We start from the raw sequence: 22,803 nt of genomic DNA, 5'->3' as shown, positions 1-22,803 counted from the left end.
GTGTTTAAATAGGTCCGTGACCGGAAGTGACGCTACCCGGAACGTGCACGCTGTAAATCATGCAGCCTAATCTCTAATGGAAATCATCCCCTCTAAATCACAAAAACGTGGACAATGGGTAAAGCTAACACCAGTGCACAGTGCGATAGCCAGACAAGACACTCAGCCAGATCGCACCGCGGCGCAGCGTGCATTCCATCGATCGCGGTGCGATCTGGCTGAGTGTCTTGTCTGGCTATCGCACTGTGCACTGGTGTTATCTTTACCCATTGTCCACGTTTTTGTGATTTAGAGGGGATGTTTTCCATTAGAGATTAGGCTGCATGATTTACAGCGTGCACGTTCCGGGTAGCGTCACTTCCGGTCACGGACCTATTTAAACACTGTGTATTTGACATGCGACCATCCAGCTCCTACTCCATGAAAGTGGTCCTCCAAACCTCAGGGTGAGTTTGAACATAGCCCCCCCCCCTTCTATGGGTTAGTGTTTATGGGTCATTGTTTTTTGGCTTAGAGCATATTGTGTATTTTATATTATCAAGCACACCATTGTGTTATTGTTTTATGATAATTAGAATTGTCTCTTTAGGACTGCAGGTACACCGGTTGTCTGGTATGAGGATATTAGGTCTTTTGATCTCCTGTTCCGAGTAAGTTTGATTCCATACTTACCATTATTATCTTTGGATGTTATTTGCAGTTTTTGCTTAACTACATTATCTGTAATGGTTAAAGTTAATTTATGTTCCCTTTAGGACTGTTTAATTGTGTAGGTCGTAGGACCACAGGGCCACATATCTGTGGAGCTGGTTAAAATTGCATGAGTGAGTATACAGCTTATGAGTATTGGTGTTTGGGCTTCTCTCGAGACCTATATCCACCCCCTCTACCTAGGCACTTATTTCTTGGTGCTAGGTAATTTTTCTTTCACTTGGTGGCGGCGGTTTCGGTTTGGGCCCGTGAGAGTAATTGTGCTATGTTTGTTTTTTCCTTTTGTTTTGTGAATTACAGCTTATATTTGCTGATTTGACTTCTACGAATTGGAATATTTTATGGCTTGTCTTGAGAAAGGCTCGTATCTTTGAGCCGAAACGTCGACTGAATAAAGCCTATGATTACACCCTGATGTGATGTTCTGATCCATTGTCTTAAGGAGAGTGCCCCTCCAGGATACTGGAACTTCTGTCTATATTTGTGGACCTACCTATTATTGGTGGATCTCACTGGGAGCACCCCAAACAGTAATGAATGACGGATGAGAGTGCAGGATCTACATGAATATATATATATATATATATATATATATATATATATACACACACACACACACACACACACACACACACACACACACACACTTAAGAATAAACCAGTCAGCGGCACTCCATTCCGAAAATAAATAGAGGGCAGTTGCCCTCCATAGATGACTAAGCAGTCTCCATATAAAAATGCACAGTAGGCGGCACTCATGGCTTCTCGTAAAAGGACGACAGGACACTGTCTGATATGTTAACATTTCTATGTTTCTAATAAAACATTTTCATCAGGTCCTGATGGAAAATGTTTTATTAGAAACATAGAAAGTTGACATATCAGACAGTGTCCTGTTGTCCTTTCATGAGGAGCCGTGAGTGCCGCCTACTATGCATATTTAATTTATATATATATATATATATATATATATATTAACTATATATATATATATATACATAAAATCAGGGATGTGCGGTGAGGTAAATGGCTGAGGAGGCACTGGCTAGTCCTAGTTCCATATATACACACAATATATGCGCCAAATAGTTCATGTGGGCATTGTACACAGGTTCAGAGGTATAAACTCCTGGAAATTTGGTGAATTTTGATCAGAGAACTTTTTACTACGGAGTTTTGACTATAAAAATTAGTAGAATAATACAAAGAAGATATTTCTAATATATTCTTTGTATTTCTCATATACTTTATACATTCAAAACTCTGGTTCAAACGTTAGTTTCACAGGAAAGACACTGCCTCACCCCAATGCACGTTACTGATTATTATTATTATTATATTTTTTACACATACATTGGCCCCCACAGGAAAAAATAAAATGCACTTACCTTGATTATAAAAAATAAAACACATTGGCCACCACAGGAAAAACAAACAAACAACATGGGCCCCACAGGGAAAAAAACATTGGCCCTTAGGGAAAAACTAAAACACACTTGCCCCCCTTCTCCCCCCCCCCCTGCAGTATAAAAACAGAACACACTTGCCCCAGCAGTAAAAAAATAAATAAAACACACTGGTCCCTCAGTAAAAAAATAGAACACACTAGCCCCCACAGTAAAAAATAAAATAAAACACACTGTTCCCTCAGTAAAAGAAATAGAACACACTGGCCCCCACAGTAAAAAAAAAAAGAGAACACACTGGTCCCTACAATGTCTCTATCTTAATCAAACAAACAAGCAGAGTCAGCAGACTACTGTTTAGAGTAGCTGAGGGCTGTTTAGGCATGAAGCTATATAAGAGTATGGCATTTTTTGCGATTGGCTAGGGTTAGTAACACACTGCTAGGCAGATAAGGTTTGTTTTGTTTATAGGTGGGGTTTTTAATCTGTGGGATTAATTATGGGCATATATCTTTAAGGATGTTATATTAGGGCAGTTTGAATTTAGTTCAGCCTCTTTTCAGTTTGGAAGTCCCACCCATTGACTTTATACATTTGTTTGTTTGTCTTTACTAATCTTTATAATATAAGTAGGTACAGCTAGGCGGGAAGACGCTACTAACCAGCGGCAGTGTCGGACTGGGACACGAAGGGCCCACCGGGGGAATGCAGTGGTAGGGGCTTATGTTTAGGGGTGTGGCCAGCCACCACATTGATTTATCTTAGAGGAGGAAGGGGCCCCAGGCAGTGGTGCCCACCGGGGGTTTCCCCCTGTACCCCTGTGGTCCAGTCCAACCCTGACCAGTGGTCACAGGTGGCGTAAGTGGTTGTTGTGGGGCACTTACCCTTTTGAAGGAAGGCAGGTGTATACTACCTACAGTATGCGGGGGGACAATGGGTGCTTCTCTGCGGAGCATCCGTGCTGTGCCATGTTAAAAGGTGGTGAGTCCTTCACAGCGCAAGTTGCGCCTATATACAGAGGGGGGCATTTAAGTCACCCCCAATTTTTAATAGATTCAAATGGCTAGAGCTGGGTTGGGTAGCGTCTTCTTTGCCACCCTAACGAATCAAAATCCGGTCCAATTAATAAAAGCTGTGAACTTTAATCCATATGCAGTTGTGTCAGTGTCTTTATTTTTAGTTGATAAGTTAGCTTAAGGTGTTTTATCAGTATTAATTACAATAAATCAATGGACGCCTTATTAAGTTTACCTAAAATGTAGGACTGTCACGCCTTAATAAAAATGCCGCAGGGCAGGCCACTGGTAACTCATCTGAGTCATTGACATCATCACTTCACGTCAGCGCAGAGGAGCCGGTACACATGACAGTGTCAGCCTGTCACATCTTCAGCAGCACTGTGGAAATCCCCTGCCATTAGCCTGCCTGGCCGTCTTTACTTATTATTTATTAACAGTTTCTTATATAGCGCAGCATAATCCATTGCGCTGTATTCCATCTTTATGTATGGGAAAAGTGGCCGTGCCTGTGCCCTGGCTACTACTATAGTGATCAAACGGGTAGGGGGATGAGATAGGGTGGAGAGTCTACTAGCCGAAACAGGCCCCTACAATCGCAGGGCTCCTGGTAAACTGCCCACTAAGCTGTCCACTATGCCAACAGTGCAAACTACTCACTCCACATTGGCATTACCCTTCCACCTCCCCCTCATATAAAGCCCAGGGTAATAGTGCTAAGAGGGGGACTGACATTTCCTTCTCTGCATTTCTGTTATTGGTGAATGAACTCCAGAGTGCCATTTGTATGGTATTCTGGGGTGCACAATTAGCAGTGATATCAGGAGGGCACGGTTGCAAGGGATACAGCCATGCAAATGGAGATGATTTGATGTTTACAATTTATATGTTTAATATACATCCCACTTTAATGGCATGAGTGCTTTGCAGGGAGCTGCTGCAAAAAAGTTTTTTTTCGAGATCATAATTAAATTGGACGAATATATTAAATGAGATAATATAGGACAGAAGTTTAATTAGAGCCATTATTTTATCTTATTATCTTTATTCTCAGGTTGACAGATATTTTCTGTGTCATGTTTAACTAAAAATAGAATTATTTTAAATAAATAATAATAAAAGTTACATTTTAAACACTAATCCATTATATAAAAAAGAGTGCGCCACCAAGGAAGCCTTCTTAGGCTGGGACCCACTAGTGGTCTTGCCGAACCCTTTAATATGAATAATGGATTTTGCTTTCTGGCGCACCTCCAACCATATCTATTTATTTTGTTTCATACTAGAACTATTTTCTTCTTCATATCGGTTGGTTAATAACTATATAACATTCGTTACATACATCAGTGCATAGTCTTTTAGACTTAATGCCTTCCCCACAGTTGTAAGGGATACAGCCATACCAGAGTGAGAAAGACAATCTAGCTGCAGTTGCATCCCATTCAACCACGACACTTCAGTGGTTAATGCAAATGTTTTCAATACAAAGTAATGCTATAATATACAGTAACTGATACAAGATATGTTATTCTTAGAACTAGGCACTTCGGCTGAAGGACAACTTTATTTGCTTCTGATTGGTCACATACTTACATTACACAATACTATAGTTGTGTTATACTTTTAGTATGCCAATGCAGATTCCAACATAAAATGATCAAATCGGTCATTGCAGCTACTGTATAAGACGCTAGTTGTAATATACCGCTTTTTCCTTTTTATTGACAACTAGGAACCTTGCTATCAAAAGTGTAAGCCCATACATACTGTACTTATCTCATCCAGCTATTGAATACACAGTATTTTTACAGTACATCTACTATTTAATTTCTTCTAAAGCACATTGTTTTCCAAGGGGCTCATTTGCGCTCGCCACACTGTCGGTAAGCCGGCGGTCGGGCTCCCGGCGCCGGTATGCCGGTCGCCGGGAGCCCAACCGCCGGCATATCGTAGTGAACCCGTTTGTATAATCTCCGGTGTATATAGTCACTACAATCATGTGTAAATATATACACCAGGGAAACTCTTAAATGTGCCATTATTATTATTGTATATAATGACATGAGAATGGTGACTGCATTTGGAGCAAATGAACATAAATGTGTAGTTTACACATTTCTCTATCGAGCTGAATGAAGTTTTTTGGTACAAATACCCTATAAATAAAATACCTTTAAGCAGAGCTGTCAGGATTGCTAAATCGATGTCTTGATGACCTTCTGATCCCATCCTGAACACTGTAATCTGGCAGTTGGAACAGGAGGGAAAAAGACAAGGACAGAATCATTGTAATAACATGTCTCAAATATGCAACATGTAACAGGTCCAATTATACGTCAGATGCTGAAGGTCTTTTTTAGTTAATCACTGTTTTTGTTTTGTCTGTCTTCATGGGAAATCTGCCTATGTGATATATAGGCCCATTATTTTTTTAATTCTACAAACTAAAATTAGTTTTTTTCAATCCATGTTTTAGAATTTTATAGGTGCTATAAACTTCAGTGTAGGATTTTATACATTGTACGAAAATAAAACAAAACCACACAACATATCATAATGTTTGAAATACTGTGCCTTTATTACTGATGTGTCCTGCTACTTCCTTGCAGTGTTTGCTCCTGCAATGTGCTATGCCGCACAAGGCTGCACAATTTATATAGTTTCAATTTAAGTAACAGAATTAGGTCTTTTATGGTTCTAACAGTCAAAATACAGTAGGTCATTTTAGGTACTAACATACAGATTAGATAATTTTAGGTCCTACAGAAATTAAGGGGCCTATTGTCTAAGCTTTGAAGGGGGATAAAGTGGAGAGATAGATAAAGTACCAGTCCATCAGCTACTAGCAGGCTGTGTTTTAAAAATTACAAGTTAGGAGCTGTTTGGTTGCTACTTTATCTCTCCCCAAGGCTTAGTACATAGACCCCTAAGGGGTCTATTTACTAAGCCTTGTGTGGAGATAAAGCGGACGGAGATAAAGTACCAGCCAACCAGCTCCTAACTGTAATTTTTCCAAACCCAGCCTGTGAAATGACAGTTAGGAGCTGATTGGCTGGTACTTTATCTCCACACAAGGCTTAGTAAATAGACCCCTCAGTATGTTATTCCCTGGTACATAAAACATAAAAGGAAACTGAGATTTTTAGTGTAATGGGAAAGGTTTAGAATAGGTTAGAACCTAAGAATCCTGGGCTGAGTGATATATATTCTCATGGATCCCTATGAATTCCACCATATTTTGAATGGACAAGGAACCATGGATATGCAGTTATGCACAGGCTTATTATACAGACTAAAAGGGAGCAAAATGCTGAATCTGTAATCCATGCCAGCACACTTTATGGTTGCTTACTGTACCTTGCATTTACTGTAGCTAGGCCTGTCCAGTGGAGGGGGAGGAGGAGTGGAGGGAAAGTGGAGATTGGAAGGCACTGCTGTGTCTGTGTAAATGACTGCAGTGTGCAGCGCAGACTACCTGTATAAGGTTGCAGGCTGCATGCAACCAAGTCTACAGATGCAGACGCAAATCAACAAATATTGGAGCAGACGTTTAGCCAGCCCGCCCCTACCGGTGGTGTCCCTTGTGTGCGGTGTCCTTGAATGGCTGCCCGGACACAGGGGTTAGTGCGCCTCTAGGCACAACAGTATTGGCCCTACCCCTGCCAGACAATGTTATTATTTTTATTGTTTGACTATAAGCCCTCATTTTGGCAATTGCAAGTTATAGCCTAATAACAAAACAAGCCAAGAGCTATGACACTTCAATTCTTTTTTATTATGTGTAAATACTGTATTTACTAAGTAGGACAGCTTGTGGGGCAGTCTGCTCATGTCCTACCCATTCAAACTCAACTCAAGGTGGTGTACAGTAAATTTGTGGAAATATTTTGTTGTCACTGGTAATTTCAGACTCACAGAAATGAAACATCTGCCCAAGTGCCGCCCCCCAAGAAGTGCCACCCCTAGGCACATGCCTCACGTGCCTATTGGGAAATTTGCCACTGCCCGGTCATGTCATACCCTGTCAGCAAAGTTTTATATATGGTCCCTTACTCGTCTATTGCATGCTGCATTTTGAGTTGTCATGTTGATCCTGAATATTGAATATTCATATAAAGGTCAATTCGCCTTACGCTTGAACTATGTGGGTCCTTGCAACCTTTGTTTGTTAAGCAATAGCTAAAGTATTATAAAATGGACCTCACATGTGTGTGATGTTAGCTGGGGTATAACACTTGCCATTTTACAGCTAAGGGAAGCTTAGATAAACCTACAGTAGGACTTTGGGTCTTTATAGTAAAAGCTTTCTGTAATATTTAGTCAGGCTATGTTTATGTAATGTAAACTGTATGCATTGTACTAATGATAAATGGTAAGTGATAATTAGGAGATCAGTTTGGAATATTATGCATATAGCAACAGTGTTGGAGTTAAAATCATGCAGTGAGGAAATAATTCTTGTACTGCTAGAATTCAGGTTACAGAATATGACATTAACAATGTAAACATAAAGTGCTAAACCGGAGCCTACTGATAGCACTATCCATACTCACACACCAAACAAATACTTGCTTATAATGTTGCATATTTCTCACTATTTTTTGTGTAACAAAAACAAATTTGCTTCAGTTTCGCTCTACATCTTGCGCACACAGTAACTTGTTACAAGGTCACGGCCCAGCACAAAGAATGAATCCAGTTATTGGATTTTGTGCTGGGTCATTAATCAATGAAGCTCTGAGAAAGACATTTGGTTCAACAAATCTTTTCTATCCTCACTGAAGCAGAAGGTGTTGAGTGAAATATATTTGTTTACCGGAAAACACTTGGAGATATGGCCGTAAAATTCAAAGCAAAATGCCACCAAGAGAACAATGTCTGCAGTGGGCTAAACTGTTAACCAAGGCAGATTAATGTTTTTACACACAATCAATACTTACTGTAGATGCACACAAACAGCAATAGTTACTTTTCACTCATCTATGCTTATAGAGATGGGTCTTGTTACTCGTACTAAGGGGTTAATTCAGTAAGGATCACTGATGCGATCTTTACTGCATTTTCCCGATGTTTGAGTCCTGCGCACACACAGGACCCCTTCTGAGCATGTGCAGAACAGGTCCTGGGATCGTAGCGCCTATATGTGAATGTCTCTGCCTGATTGACAGGCAGAGGCATTCATGGGGAGGGACGAAGCCGCGGAGGCCAGCGTTGAGGAAAATGGGGGCGTGTTGCACCTTTTTCCTGGAGTGGCAAGGCCAAGAACTGAGACAGTTTCCTTGGCCTCGGAAGCCGCACTGTGATGGCAAGGCTGAGAAAGCTTAAGCTTACTCAGCCTGCCATCGCAGATGAACACTGCGACCGATGGTCGCGATGTTCATCTGAAATGCGATTGCATCGCAAATGAAGGGAGGAGGTGGTATGCACCTCCTCCTGCATTTGCATTGCTAAGGACTGCAAATGCAAGTCTGCTGCGAGCAGCTTTGCATTTGCAATCCTTAGTGAATTAGGCCATAAGAACAAATAGGATACCCTTAATTAAATTGGTCAGTGTGTGTTGTGAGGGAATTGTGTAAGGGATGTGAATTTTAAACAAAAATATTGCATATTGCCAAAGCATTGAGTGTATGGTGTCTATGTATATGTGATTATGTATAAGTATGTGTGTATGTGTGTGTACTCTCAGACACACCATGCACCCAGCACTTTGGTGGTATACAATATTTGTAGTGTAATGTAGTTTGTAATGTACTGTAGTTACCTTGCAATGCAAATAGTCCAAACCAGTAAATAATAGTAAGCACATGTTGTGCTATAGCAGTCCAGGATACAGTGTAGTGAGACTACAGTATGACAATATTAAGGGGCCTGTTCAGTTTCCCCATGTTTTAAGTAACAGATGCTTTAAAAATTAGGGGCCCGTTAGGGCCGCCTAGTATTCAACTTGTGAGAACCAATGTTATCTTCAAATGGCACTGGTTCTTAGCTCTCCAGTCCTTCCTATAAGAAGGATGTCCAGGGTTGTGAAGACGGATACCAGTGGACCCCGACGGACCGACATATCGTATCTGGGATACACATCAGGACGATCTAATGAAGGATGGAAAGATCACTGTTCTGTCCTTCATTAGCATATACCAGGTCACATGCGATATCACCTGGTTGGCCGTGCAGCACCGCCAACATTGTATGTGACCACAGGTACCCACATATCAGGCATACACACTGAATGATCTGCCCGAAATGTCATTCTGATTAGTCCGGAAACGACATATCGGACTGATATCATCTCAGTGTGTACCCAGCTTATGTAAGGGGAACAGTACAGATCCAATAGACAGCCCTTGCTTAATGGGTTGTTAATCATTTCTAAAATATTCAAACTGTTTTTATAAAGTGCCTTTGTGCAATGGAAATTGCTGCAATAAATACCATTATTTTATATAGTCTAGCATTTACTTTCAGAAACATAAAACAATAAAATGCTTAATTGTGGCAATTATAATGTGCATACCAGCTCCTTTTTCTTCATACACTCCATAAGGATCATAAAAAGGTGTTGAGCCTGGTTTCGAGTGTAGGTAAAAGTCTTCTGGATTGTAACTAGTAGCTGGTCCCTTAAGGATTCATTGATAAGGCTGAAAAAAATGAAACAGAAAAAACAAAAAACACAGAACACTTAAACCTTCTATCGGATGAGGTGTGTCATGTATGCAAATCATTTACAAATAATACAATAATAATACTATTAAGGAAAGCCTAATAAATAAAGACACAAATGCATGAATTTGGCAGAAAACTGTTACCTATTTATTTATTTATTTATTTTGTTTTATATTTAAGGGAAAGTATGGTGGCAAAGACAAGACGGACAGAATCACCACAATACACAATACACAATAACACCAACAACATTCATTGTAGGAGGATACTCAACTACAACAGCACCAAGGGTATTATAGTAACATAGTTGGTGAGGTTTAAAAAAGACTAGTAGTCCATCGAGTTCAACGGGAATTACAGTATATTGCATTCCCTATTCTATTTAGGTTAAAAGCTATATCCTCGTATATCTTTTTCCGTTAGAAATTTGTCGAACCCATTTTTAAACGCATTGACTGAGTCCACCATTACAACCTTCTCTGGCAGTGTATTCCATATTCGTATTGTCCTTACAGTGAAGAATCCCTTCCGTAGTACAAAATTTCCTCTCCTCAAGCCTTAGCGGGTGTTCGCGCGTTTTGTGTTGAGGTCTCTTAATAAACAAATCACCTGATAGCTCCGTATATTGCCCCTTTATATATTTGTAAATATTAATCATGTCTCCTCTTAGCCATCTTATTTCTAGTGTAAACATATCTAACCTAGAAAGCCTCTCCTCATAGTCCAGTGTCTCCAGCCCCTTAATCAATTTGGTAGCTCGTCTCTGAACCTTTTCCAGTTCTAATATGTCTCTTTTACAGTGTGGTGCCCAGAATTGTACACAATACTCAAGATGCGGCCATACCAATGATTTGTACAGTGGCAGGATTACGCTCTCATCCTTTGTCTCAATTCCCCTTTTAATGCATGCTAACACTTTATTTGCCTTTGTAGCTGAAATTGTGTGTTGCCACTAAATCTACTATCAATGAATACCCCAAATCCTTTTATAATATAGTTTCCCCTATTTTTTCCCCATTTAATTGGTAGGTTGCATGTTTATCCTTAGTCCCAAAGTGCATAACTTAAAAATTTTTCACATTAAACCTCATACGGGTATGGGTCGTTGGGTCGACCCAACTTAGGTCAACACTCATTAGGTTGACCACTGAAGGTTGACATTGCCATTAGGTTGACATGCATTAGGTCGACATGGGCGTTAGTTCGACATGTACTAGGTCGACAGGTCAAAAGGTTGACATGAATTTTTTGACTGTCTTTGGTGTCGTTTTCTCCGTAAAATGACGGGGAACCCAAATTAGTGCACCGTATCCCCTTGCATGGCTCACTTCACTTGCCATGCTTCGGGCAAGGTTACCATTCCAGTCGTAGTCCACATAAATTGTTAAGTATGTAAGCTTGCGAGCAGGGCCTTCCTACCGCTATGTCTGTCTGTTTTTACCCAGTTTTGTTCTATTACTGTTGTCCTAATTGTAAAGCGCAACGGAATATGCTGCGCTATATAAGAAACTGTTAATAAATAATAAATAATAAGTATGAAAAAATCCCCTCCAAAAATGAGAAAAACTAATGTCGACCTTTTGACCTGTCAACCTAATACATGTCGACCTAACGGCCATGTCCTCAGAACACTAGGATGTAGGCCATCTGGACCAGGAGATTTATTAGTCTTATTTTTTTTTAGTCGTTCACGGACTACTTCCTCAGTCAGATAAGTATTAAGCAATGGACCATTATTAATACTATTGTTATTGTTACTCAGTAATCCCACAAACTGGTCCTCTCTAGTAAACACTGATGAGAAAAATGTGTTCAATATATCAGCTTTCTCTTTGTCATAATTTATCAGAAATCCCATTTCCCTTTTTAATGGTCCTATACTCTCTTTTTTTAGCCTCTAACCATTTATGTACTTATAGATATTTTTTAGGGTTAGTTTTACTCTTCTTAGCGATTTTCTTTTCATTTTCTTTTTAGCTGCTCTGATTTCCTTTTTGGATTTTTTTTGTTACATTCCTTGTAGTACTGGAATGACTCCACCTTCCCATCTGATTTGAAAGCTTTGAATGCTCACCTTTTTTATCCATTTCTTCCTTAACTTTTTTGTTTTAACCACATTGGTTTGAATTAGGCACTCTTACTTTTACTGCCCAAGGGGATGCACTTATGGGTATATTTGACAAGCATCGTTTTAAAAACAACCCACATTTCAGCCATGTTTTTTCCCTGAAGCAAAGTTTTCCAATCTATGTCCTTTAGTGCGTGTTTCAGCATGTTAAAATGTGCTTTTGTAAAGTTAAGAGTCATAGTTGTACCCTTAGAGTGCTGCTTTTGAATGCTAATGTTGAATGTGATCAGATTATGATCACTGTTACCCAAGGTCTCGCCTACTGTGATATTCGCTATTATCTCCACGTTGTTAGTACCAGGTCCAGTATAGTCCCAACTCTGGTTTGTTCTTCGACTATTTGCAACAAGTAGTTATCATTTAACATATTAAAGAACCTTTTACCCCTAGCTGAGCCCTCCACTCATCCTTTTAACTTGACTACTCACCTGTTTGGATGATGATACTGACCCCCGTTAGGATGGTACCTAATTTCTTATAAAATCATATTGAAATGACCTTTCCATGTAACAGTGATAATGGAGGCAACCTCCTGATGCTTTACTTCATACATTGAAATCAAGCAAATAAAAATATAAAATTAATATACAGATGTACATATTACTGTTCTCATGTTTGTGAAGTTAATGGTGGAAAATGAAAGAGGGAGAGATGTATCAAGCCTTGGAGACAGATAAAGTGGAGACATTTTGCAAAGCAAGCAGATTCTAATTGTCATTTTATAGACTGTGCTCGAAAAATAAACTTCAAAATCCATTTTGTAAATAAACAGTTGTATATTCTTAGTGACAGTCATACATTTTATACCTTGATGGAAAACACAGGTTTATGCTGAAATTGCCACAGAAAAAGAAATCTTGAAATAAGTTGATCTTTGTAGACTTCACCCAAGCATGGCAAATCAATGGTTTGCAAATCAGTGACTGCCTCCCATTATAATTATTTTTTTCTGGATCAGTGGATACATTGTTTTCGTGGTGTGAGGCCACCAGAGGGTACAGTTCAAATACTATCAACTTTATTGGAGCTGTTTTTGGAAATGAATGCATAAGCCTATATGTGTCTGTCACAATTTCAAAATGCATATCAGTGATTAACTATCTGATTTTCTTTGAAAGTTCTGTTTTGGTACTTTTCTGATATCCTTCATTCTTGCACGGTCTTCAAGGTCCTCTGAAAACTGACTTTTCTTGATATGCTATTTTGTGAGGTTCCATCTACTACTGAATACCACTGTGTGAATGCATCATTGATTAGTAGACTAAGATTTTTTTTACACAACCGAGTACTCTATACATATGCTCTGTGTGGCACCCTCCTCGTTATATTTTGGTATTGTATCAGAATTACTGCAAAGTATGCTGGGAGCCAGCTTAGGTTTTGTCAAACACTATCAACATCAACTTTCATCCACTATGGCCATGAGGCAAGCAGTAAAGTAAATCAATAAGGATAAGCATTGGTAGTGATTGGTAATTGGAAGTGTGACACATTTACTGTAGGTAACTGCAATATACCTATAACTGAAATACAGTTGTGCTCATAAGTTTACATACCCTAGCAGAATTTGTGATTTTCTGGCCATTTGTCAGAGAATATGAATAATAACTCACAAATTTTTCTTTCACTCATGGTTAGTGGTTGGGTGAAGCCATTTATTGTCAAACAACTATGTTTACTCTTTTTAAATCATAATGACAACAGAAACTACCCAAATGACCCTGATCAAAAGTTTACATACCCCAGTTCTTAATACCGTGTATTGCCCCCTTTAACATCATTGACAGCTTGAAGTCTTTTGTGGTAGTTGTGGATGAGGCTCTTTATTTTCTCAGATGGTAAAGCTGCCCATTCTTCTTGGCAAAAAGCCTCCAGTTCCTGTAAATTCTTGGTTTGTCTTGCGTGAACTGCACGTTTGAGATCTCCCCAGAGTGGCACAATGATATTGAGGTCAGGAGACTGAGATGGCCACTCAAGAACCTTCACTTCATTCTGCTGTAGCCAATGACAGGTCGACTTGGCCTTGTGTTTTGGATCATTGTCATGTTGGAACGTCCAAGTACGTCCCATGCGCAGCTTCCGGGCTGATGAGTGCAAATTTTCCTCCAGTATTTTCTGATAACATGCGGCATTCATCTTGCCATCAATTTTGACCAAGTTTCCAGTGCCTTTGTAGCTCACACATCCCCAAAACATCAGCGATCCACCTCCGTGTTTCACAGTAGGAATGGTGTACCTTTCATCATAGGCCTTGTTGACTCCTCTCCAAATGTAACATTTATGGTTGTGGCCAAAAAGTTCAATTTTGGTCGCATCACTCCAAATAACTTTGTTCCAGAAGTTTTGAGGCTTGTCTCTGTGCTGTTTGGAGTATTGTAAGTGGGATGCTTTGTGGCATTTGCGTAGTAATGGCTTTCTTCTGGCAACTCGACCATGCAGCCCATTTTTCTTCAAATGCCTCCTTATTGTGCATCTTGAAACAACCACACCACTTTTTTTCAGAGAGTCCTGTATTTCAGCTGAAGTTTTTTGTGGATTTTTCTTTGCATCCCAAACAATTTTCCTGGTAGTTGTGGCTGAAATTTTTGTTGGTCTACCTGACCGTGATTTGGTTTCCACAGAATCCCTCATTTTCCACTTCTTAATTAGAGTTTGAACACTGCTGATTGGCATTCTCAATTGCTTGGATATCTTTTTATATCCCTTTCCTGTTTTATACAGTTCAATTACCTTTTCCCGCAGATCCTTTGACAATTCTTTTGCTTTCCCCATGACTCAGAATCCAGACAAGTCAGTGCAGCACTGGATGAAAGATGCAAGGGTCTTTCAGGAGTCCAGAAACTCACTGACCTTTTATACACACATACTGATTACAAGCAAACAGATCACAGGTGAGGATGGTTACCTTTAGTAGCCATTCAAACCCGTTTGTGTCAACTTGTGTGCATGTTATCAGGCCAAAATCTCCAGGGTATGTAAACTTTTGATCAGGGTCATTTGGGTAGTTTCTGTTGTCATTATGATTTAAAAAGAGTAAACACAGTTGTTTGACAATAAATGGCTTCACCCAACCACTAACCATGAGTGAAAGAAAAATTTGTGAGTTATCATTCATATTCTCTGACAAATGGCCAGAAAATCACAAATTCTGTTAGGGTATGTAAACTTATGAGCACAACTGTATTCCCCTATACAGTATGCTGTACTCATGGTAGCCCTAAGATTGCAGATTCCTGTTCGCATCCACATAGAGCTAAAAAATTGGGTTGAAATCAGGGAGTAATGGGGCATTTCCACACCCTAATTGAATTGACCCCTTAGTGTGAGGCCATTTTGGACCCTATGCAAATGTAATCAGTGGCATAGAGTATCAAGAATTAGGGTGCACCTGAATGAGTGACATAATATCATCCAGTATTTTTTTTGGTCCCTGTGACTACAGTACACTGATAGGTGATGAAGGACATGGATGTGCGGTATCAGACAGCTTCTAGCTGTTGCTCTTCCATGGTGCTGACATCCAGGACCATAAATGCCAGTTGGCCAGGATTAAACTCATCAGGAAACCAATTAAATATAGGCACTGCCTCGCTCAGCCACCAATTTTTTTTAACCCATTGGTGACAGTGGCTTTTTTTTACTTAGAGCTCCTCGATATGGTTTCCATCACAAAGCCTCTGGTGACTACTTAAGAGGAAGTCAGCACAGAGCTCTTCTTTCCACAAGGAGCAGCACTGGAGGGAGCTGTAGTGGAACACAGGGCTGGCCTCAACTGTAAATAACGCAGCACAGAAGGAGCCTGTGAGGTGAGTGGGAGGGAAATGTACAGTGTTTGAAGAAGGTCAAAATATAACTACTGGTACATTATGTAATATAATATGTACTTATTTCCATTTGGTCAAGAAAGTTCCATTAAACAGGTTTTGAACATAAATTTACTTCACAATCTGTAGGGTTTTTTTTTTAAAAAAGATTTTGGTGCAAAAACGTGTTCTCTGCACAGTACATGCCCGGAAGAAGCAGGGCTAAGATAATTTAAAAACCAATACATTTAAAAACTAAAATAAACCCTAATTTAACTTTCTATAAATAGATATTTTATTCTACACAGAAAGTAACATGAATGTGCTAGTTAAATTCAAATAAATATCATTATATATTAATGAGATGCTAAGTTATGTTATTGAAGTCAGATAGAATAGGGTAAAATGTTATATTTTCCCTGTGGAAGTGCGGCAATGAGAGATGTGAACGTCTACTACTGTATAATGTTGAGTATAATGCATTGTGTGAGAAGGGTACCTTGCAGAATAGCACAGCTATATACAGTATAGTGATGAGCGGGTTCGGTTTCTCGGAAACCGAACCCCCCCGAACTTCACGCTTTTTACACGGGTCCGAGGCAGACTCGGATCTTCCCGCCTTGCTCGGTTAACCCGAGCGCGCCCGAACATCATCATCCCGCTGTCGGATTCTCGCGAGGCTCGGATTCTGTCACGAGACTCGGATTCTATATAAGGAGCCGCGCGTCGCCGCCATTTTCACACGTGCATTGAGATTGATAGGGAGAGGACGTGGCTGGCGTCCTCTCCGTTTAGAGTAGACTAGAGAGTAGTAGAAACACTTGATTTACTAATTTTGGGGAGCATATTAGGAGTACTACTTGCTGATAGTGTGACCAGTGACCACCAGTTTAATTAATCCGTTCTCTGCCTGAAAAAAAACGATACACAGTGTGACACAGTCACATACCATATCTGTGCTCAGCCTCAGTGTGCTGCATCATCTATGTAATACTGTATATCTGACTGTGCTGAGTGCTCACTGCTCACACAGCTTAATTGTGGGGGAGACTGGGGAGCAGTTATAGCAGGAGTACATATTTTAACAGTGCACACTTTTGCTGCCAGAGTGCCACTGCCAGTGTGACTGACCAGTGACCACTGACCACCAGTATATTGTGATTGTCTGCCTGAAAAAGTTAAACACTCGTCGTGTGGTGTTTTTATTCTATAAACGCATTCTGCTGACAGTGTCTAGCAGGTCCGTCATTATATAATATATACCTGTCCGGCTGCAGTAGTGATATATATATATTTTTTATATCATTATCATCCAGTCTATATTAGCACTGCAGCAGACGCAGTACGGTAGTCCACGGCTGTAGCTACCTCTGTGTCGGCAGTCGCTCGTCCATCCATAATTGTATACCACCTACCCGTGGTGTTTTTTTTTTTTTCTCCATGGATAGATGGAGCCAAAATGCTAGTGAAAGGAGACGGATCAATGCTGTTGGCTCTCCAGAAAGATTCTTGAAATGTTCCAATCAGCTGACACCGGCATCACGCCGGAGTACATCTCGGAGGACACAGCAGGACACAGGAACGCTGCCAGCCCTGGACTCAGCGGTACTCGGAAGCACCGCCAGCATTACCAACCACCATCAGCCGTGGACGAACAACATCGGAGCCGCAGTGCTCATAGCGGCGTCCAGCGGCTTTTCAATTGGCACCCGGCGGTTCCTGCAATCAGTGAGCTCCACGGCACTGAAGTTTAGCACAGGGAAAGGTAGGAATTCATGGACATTCAGCATTAATAAAGTGTTGCCGGCTACCTCCTCTTCCACATTCACTCAAAAGAGTGTAAACATTTTAATATTAACAATTTTTTCTTTTTTACAGGTACCGCTTTACTTTTATATTCACTTTTATATTCACGTCTTTTATTTAACATTTCATCAAACATCCCTAGCGCTTTCTTTTAAACATCATTATATAATATATACCTGTCCGGCTGCAGTAGTGATATATATATATTTTTTATATCATTATCATCCAGTCTATGGCCCTCATTCCGAGTTGTTCGCTCGTTCTTTTTCATCGCATCGCAGTGAAAATCCGCTTAGTACGCATGCGCAAAGTTCGCACTGCGACTGCGCCAAGTTACTTTACTATGAAGAAAGTATTTTTACTCACGGCTTTTTCTTCGCTCCGGCGATCGTAATGTGATTGACAGGAAATGGGTGTTACTGGGCGGAAACACGGCGTTTCAGGGGCGTGTGGCTGAAAACGCTACCGTTTCCGGAAAAAACGCAGGAGTGGCCGGAGAAACGGTGGGAGTGCCTGGGCGAACGCTGGGTGTGTTTGTGACGTCAACCAGGAACGACAAGCACTGAACTGATCGCACAGGCAGAGTAAGTCTGGAGCTACTCTGAAACTGCTAAGTAGTTAGTAATCGCAATATTGCGAATACATCGGTCGCAATTTTAAGAAGCTAAGATTCACTCCCAGTAGGCGGCGGCTTAGCGTGTGTAACTCTGCTAAATTCGCCTTGCGACCGATCAACTCGGAATGAGGGCCTATATTAGCAGCAGACGCAGTATGGTAGTCCACGGCTGTAGCTACCTCTGTGTCGGCAGTCGCTCGTCCATCCATAATTGTATACCACCTACCCGTGGTGTTTTTTTTTTTCTATCTTCTTGATACTAGTAGCTTACTTTAGGAGTCTGCAGTGCTGAGCTGACAGTGTCCAGCAGGTCCGTCATTATATAATATATACCTGTCCGGCTGCAGTAGTGATATATATATATTTTATATCTCATTATCATCCAGTCTATATTAACAGCAGACGCAGTACGGTAGTCCACGGCTGTAGCTACCTCTGTGTCGGCAGTCGCTCGTCCATCCATAATTGTATACCACCTACCCGTGGTGTTTTTTTTTTCTTTCTATCTTCTTGATACTAGTAGCTTACTTTAGGAGTCTGCAGTGCTGAGCTGACAGTGTCCAGCAGGTCCGTCATTATATAATATATACCTGTCCGGCTGCAGTAGTGATATATATATATTTTATATCTCATTATCATCCAGTCTATATTAGCAGCAGACGCAGTACGGTAGTCAACGGCTGTAGCTACCTCTGTGTCGGCAGTCGCTCGTCCATCCATAATTGTATACCACCTACCTGTGGTGTTTTTTTTTTTATATATTCTTGATACTAGTAGCTTACTTTAGGAGTCTGCAGTGCTGACAGTGTCCAGCAGGTCCGTCATTATATAATATATACCTGTCCGGCTGCAGTAGTGATATATATATATTTTTTATATCATTATCATCCAGTCTATATTAGCAGCAGATGCAGTACGGTAGTCCACGGCTGTAGCTACCTCTGTGTCGGCAGTCGCTCGTCCATCCATAAGTATACTAGTATCCATCCATCTCCATTGTTTACCTGAGGTGCCTTTTAGTTGTGCCTATTAAAATATGGAGAACAAAAATGTTGAGGTTCCAAAAATAGGGAAAGATCAAGATCGACTTCCACCTCGTGCTGAAGCTGCTGCCACTAGTCATGGCCGAGACGATGAAATGCCAGCAACGTCGTCTGCCAAGGCCGATGCCCAATGTCATAGTACAGAGCATGTAAAATCCAAAACACCAAATATCAGTAAAAAAAGGACTCAAAAATCTAAAATAAAATTGTCAGAGGAGAAGCGTAAACTTGCCAATATGCCATTTACCACACGGAGTGGCAAGGAACGACTGAGGCCCTGGCCTATGTTCATGGCTAGTGGTTCAGCTTCACATGAGGATGGAAGCACTCAGCCTCTCGCTAGAAAAATGAAAAGACCCAAGCTGGCAAAAGCACAGCAAAGAATTGTGCGTTCTTCGAAATCACAAATCCACAAGGAGAGTCCAATTGTGTCGTTTGCAATGCCTGACCTTCCCAACACTGGACGTGAAGAGCATGCGCCTTCCACCATTTGCACGCCCCCTGCAAGTGCTGGAAGGAGCACCCGCAGTCCAGTTCCTGATAGTCAGATTGAAGATGTCAGTGTTGAAGTACACCAGGATGAGGAGGATATGGGTGTTGCTGGCGCTGGGAAGGAAATTGACCAGGAGGATTCTGATGGTGAGGTGGTTTGTTTAAGTCAGGCACCCGGGGAGACACCTGTTGTCCGTGGAAGGAATAGGGCCATTGACATGCCTGGTGAAAATACCAAAAAAATCAGCACTTCGGTGTGGAAGTATTTCAACAGAAATGCGGACAACATTTGTCAAGCCGTGTGTTGCCTTTGTCAAGCTGTAATAAGTAGGGGTAAGGACGTTAACCACCTCGGAACATCCTCCCTTATACGTCACCTGCAGCGCATTCATCATAAGTCAGTGACAAGTTCAAAAACTTTGGGCGACAGCGGAAGCAGTCCACTGACCAGTAAATCCCTTCCTCTTGTAACCAAGCTCACGCAAACCACCCCACCAACTCCCTCAGTGTCAATTTCCTCCTTCCCCAGGAATGCCAATAGTCCTGCAGGCCATGTCACTGGCAATTCTGACGAGTCCTCTCCTGCCTGGGATTCCTCCGATGCATCCTTGCGTGTAATGCCTACTGCTGCTGGCGCTGCTGTTGTTGCTGCTGGGAGTCGATGGTCATCCCAGAGGGGAAGTCGTAAGACCACTTTTACTACTTCCACCAAGCAATTGACTGTCCAACAGTCCTTTGCGAGGAAGATTAAATATCACAGCAGTCATCCTGCTGCAAAGCGGATAACTGAGGCCTTGGCATCCTGGGCGGTGAGAAACGTGGTTCCGGTATCCATCATTACTGCAGAGCCAACTAGAGACTTGTTGGAGGTACTGTGTCCCCGGTACCAAATACCATCTAGGTTCCATTTCTCTAGGCAGGCAATACCGAAAATGTACACAGACCTCGGAAAAAGACTCACCAGTGTCCTAAAAAATGCAGTTGTACCCAATGTCCACTTAACCACGGACATGTGGACAAGTGGAGCAGGGCAGGCTCAGGACTATATGACTGTGACAGCCCACTGGGTAGATGTATGGACTCCCGCCGCAAGAACAGCAGCGGCGGCACCAGTAGCAGCATCTCGCAAACGCCAACTCTTTCCTAGGCAGGCTACGCTTTGTATCACCGCTTTCCAGAATACGCACACAGCTAAAAACCTCTTACGGCAACTGAGGAAGATCATCGCAGAATGGCTTACCCCAATTGGACTTTCCTGTGGATTTGTGGCATCGGACAACGCCAGCAATATTGTGTGTGCATTAAATCTGGGCAAATTCCAGCACGTCCCATGTTTTGCACATACCTTGAATTTGGTGGTGCAGAATTATTTAAAAAACGAGAGGGGCGTGCAAGAGATGCTGTCGGTGGCCAGAAGAATTGCGGGACACTTTCGGCGTACAGGCACCACGTACAGAAGACTGGAGCACCACCAAAAACGCCTGAACCTGCCCTGCCATCATCTGAAGCAAGAAGTGGTAACGAGGTGGAATTCAACCCTCTATATGCTTCAGAGGTTGGAGGAGCAGCAAAAGGCCATTCAAGCCTATACAACTGAGCACGATATAGGAGGTGGAATGCACCTGTCTCAAGCGCAGTGGAGAATGATTTCAACATTGTGCAAGGTTCTGCAACCTTTTGAACTTGCCACACGTGAAGTCAGTTCAGACACTGCCAGCCTGAGTCAGGTCATTCCCCTCATTAGGCTTTTGCAGAAGAAGCTGGAGACATTGAAGGAGGAGCTAACACAGAGCGATTCCGCTAGGCATGTGGGACTTGTGGATGGAGCCCTTAATTCGCTTAACAAGGATTCACGGGTGGTCAATCTGTTGAAATCAGAGCACTACATTTTGGCCACCGTGCTCGATCCTAGATTTAAAACCTACCTTGGATCTCTCTTTCCGGCAGACACAAGTCTGCTGGGGTTCAAAGAACTGCTGGTGACAAAATTGTCAAGTCAAGCGGAACGCGACCTGTCAACATCTCCTCCTTCACATTCTCCCGCAACTGGGGGTGCGAGGAAAAGGCTCAGAATTCCGAGCCCACCCGCTGGCGGTGATGCAGGGCAGTCTGGAGCGACTGCTGATGCTGACATCTGGTCCGGACTGAAGGACCTGACAACGATTACGGACATGTCGTCTACTGTCACTGCATATGATTCTCTCCCCATTGAAAGAATGGTGGAGGATTATATGAGTGACCGCATCCAAGTAGGCACGTCAGACAGTCCGTACTTATACTGGCAGGAAAAAGAGGCAATTTGGAGGCCCTTGCACAAACTGGCTTTATTCTACCTAAGTTGCCCTCCCACAAGTGTGTACTCCGAAAGAGTGTTTAGTGCCGCCGCTCACCTTGTCAGCAATCGGCGTACAAGGTTACATCCAGAAAATGTGGAGAAGATGATGTTCATTAAAATGAATTATAATCAATTCCTCCGTGGAGACATTGACCAGCAGCAATTGCCTCCACAAAGTACACAGGGAGCTGAGATGGTGGATTCCAGTGGGGACGAATTGATAATCTGTGAGGAGGGGGATGTACACGGTGATATATCGGAGGATGATGATGAGGAGGTGGACATCTTGCCTCTGTAGAGCCAGTTTGTGCAAGGAGAGATTAATTGCTTCTTTTTTGGTGGGGGTCCAAACCAACCCGTCATTTCAGTCACAGTCGTGTGGCAGACCCTGTCACTGAAATGATGGGTTGGTTAAAGTGTGCATGTCCTGTTTATACAACATAAGGGTGGGTGGGAGGGCCCAAGGACAATTCCATCTTGCACCTCTTTTTTCTTTCATTTTTCTTTGCGTCATGTGCTGTTTGGGGGGTGTTTTTTGGAAGGGCCATCCTGCGTGACACTGCAGTGCCACTCCTAGATGGGCCAGGTGTTTGTGTCGGCCACTAGGGTCGCTTAGCTTACTCACACAGCTACCTCATTGCGCCTCTTTTTTTCTTTGCATCATGTGCTGTTTGGGGAGTGTTTTTTGGAAGGGCCATCCTGCGTGACACTGCAGTGCCACTTCTAGATGGGCCAAGTGTTTGTGTCGGCCACTAGGGTCGCTTAGCTTACTCACACAGCTACC

General features: G+C 41.8%; 1 protein-coding gene across 3 annotated transcripts in view; it reads right to left on the bottom strand.

Moving 5' to 3' along the window:
- Positions 1-22,803, bottom strand: part of TRPM3 (transient receptor potential cation channel subfamily M member 3) — a 694,734-nt gene that overhangs the window by 313,795 nt on the left and 358,136 nt on the right. For all 3 annotated transcript variants that reach the window (XM_063913891.1, XM_063913889.1, XM_063913890.1), the window contains exons 8-9: positions 9,648-9,771; positions 5,305-5,377 (exon numbers count right to left, since the gene is read on the bottom strand). In XM_063913891.1, the coding sequence (XP_063769961.1) occupies positions 5,305-5,377; positions 9,648-9,771 (197 nt within the window). The remainder of the gene's footprint in view (positions 1-5,304; positions 5,378-9,647; positions 9,772-22,803) is intronic.

The sequence above is a fragment of the Pseudophryne corroboree genome, chromosome 1 (genome assembly GCF_028390025.1).
Source record: "Pseudophryne corroboree isolate aPseCor3 chromosome 1, aPseCor3.hap2, whole genome shotgun sequence".
In the NCBI taxonomy this organism is placed as follows: Eukaryota; Metazoa; Chordata; class Amphibia; order Anura; family Myobatrachidae; genus Pseudophryne; species Pseudophryne corroboree.
This window is presented reverse-complemented; position numbering and strand designations above follow the sequence as displayed.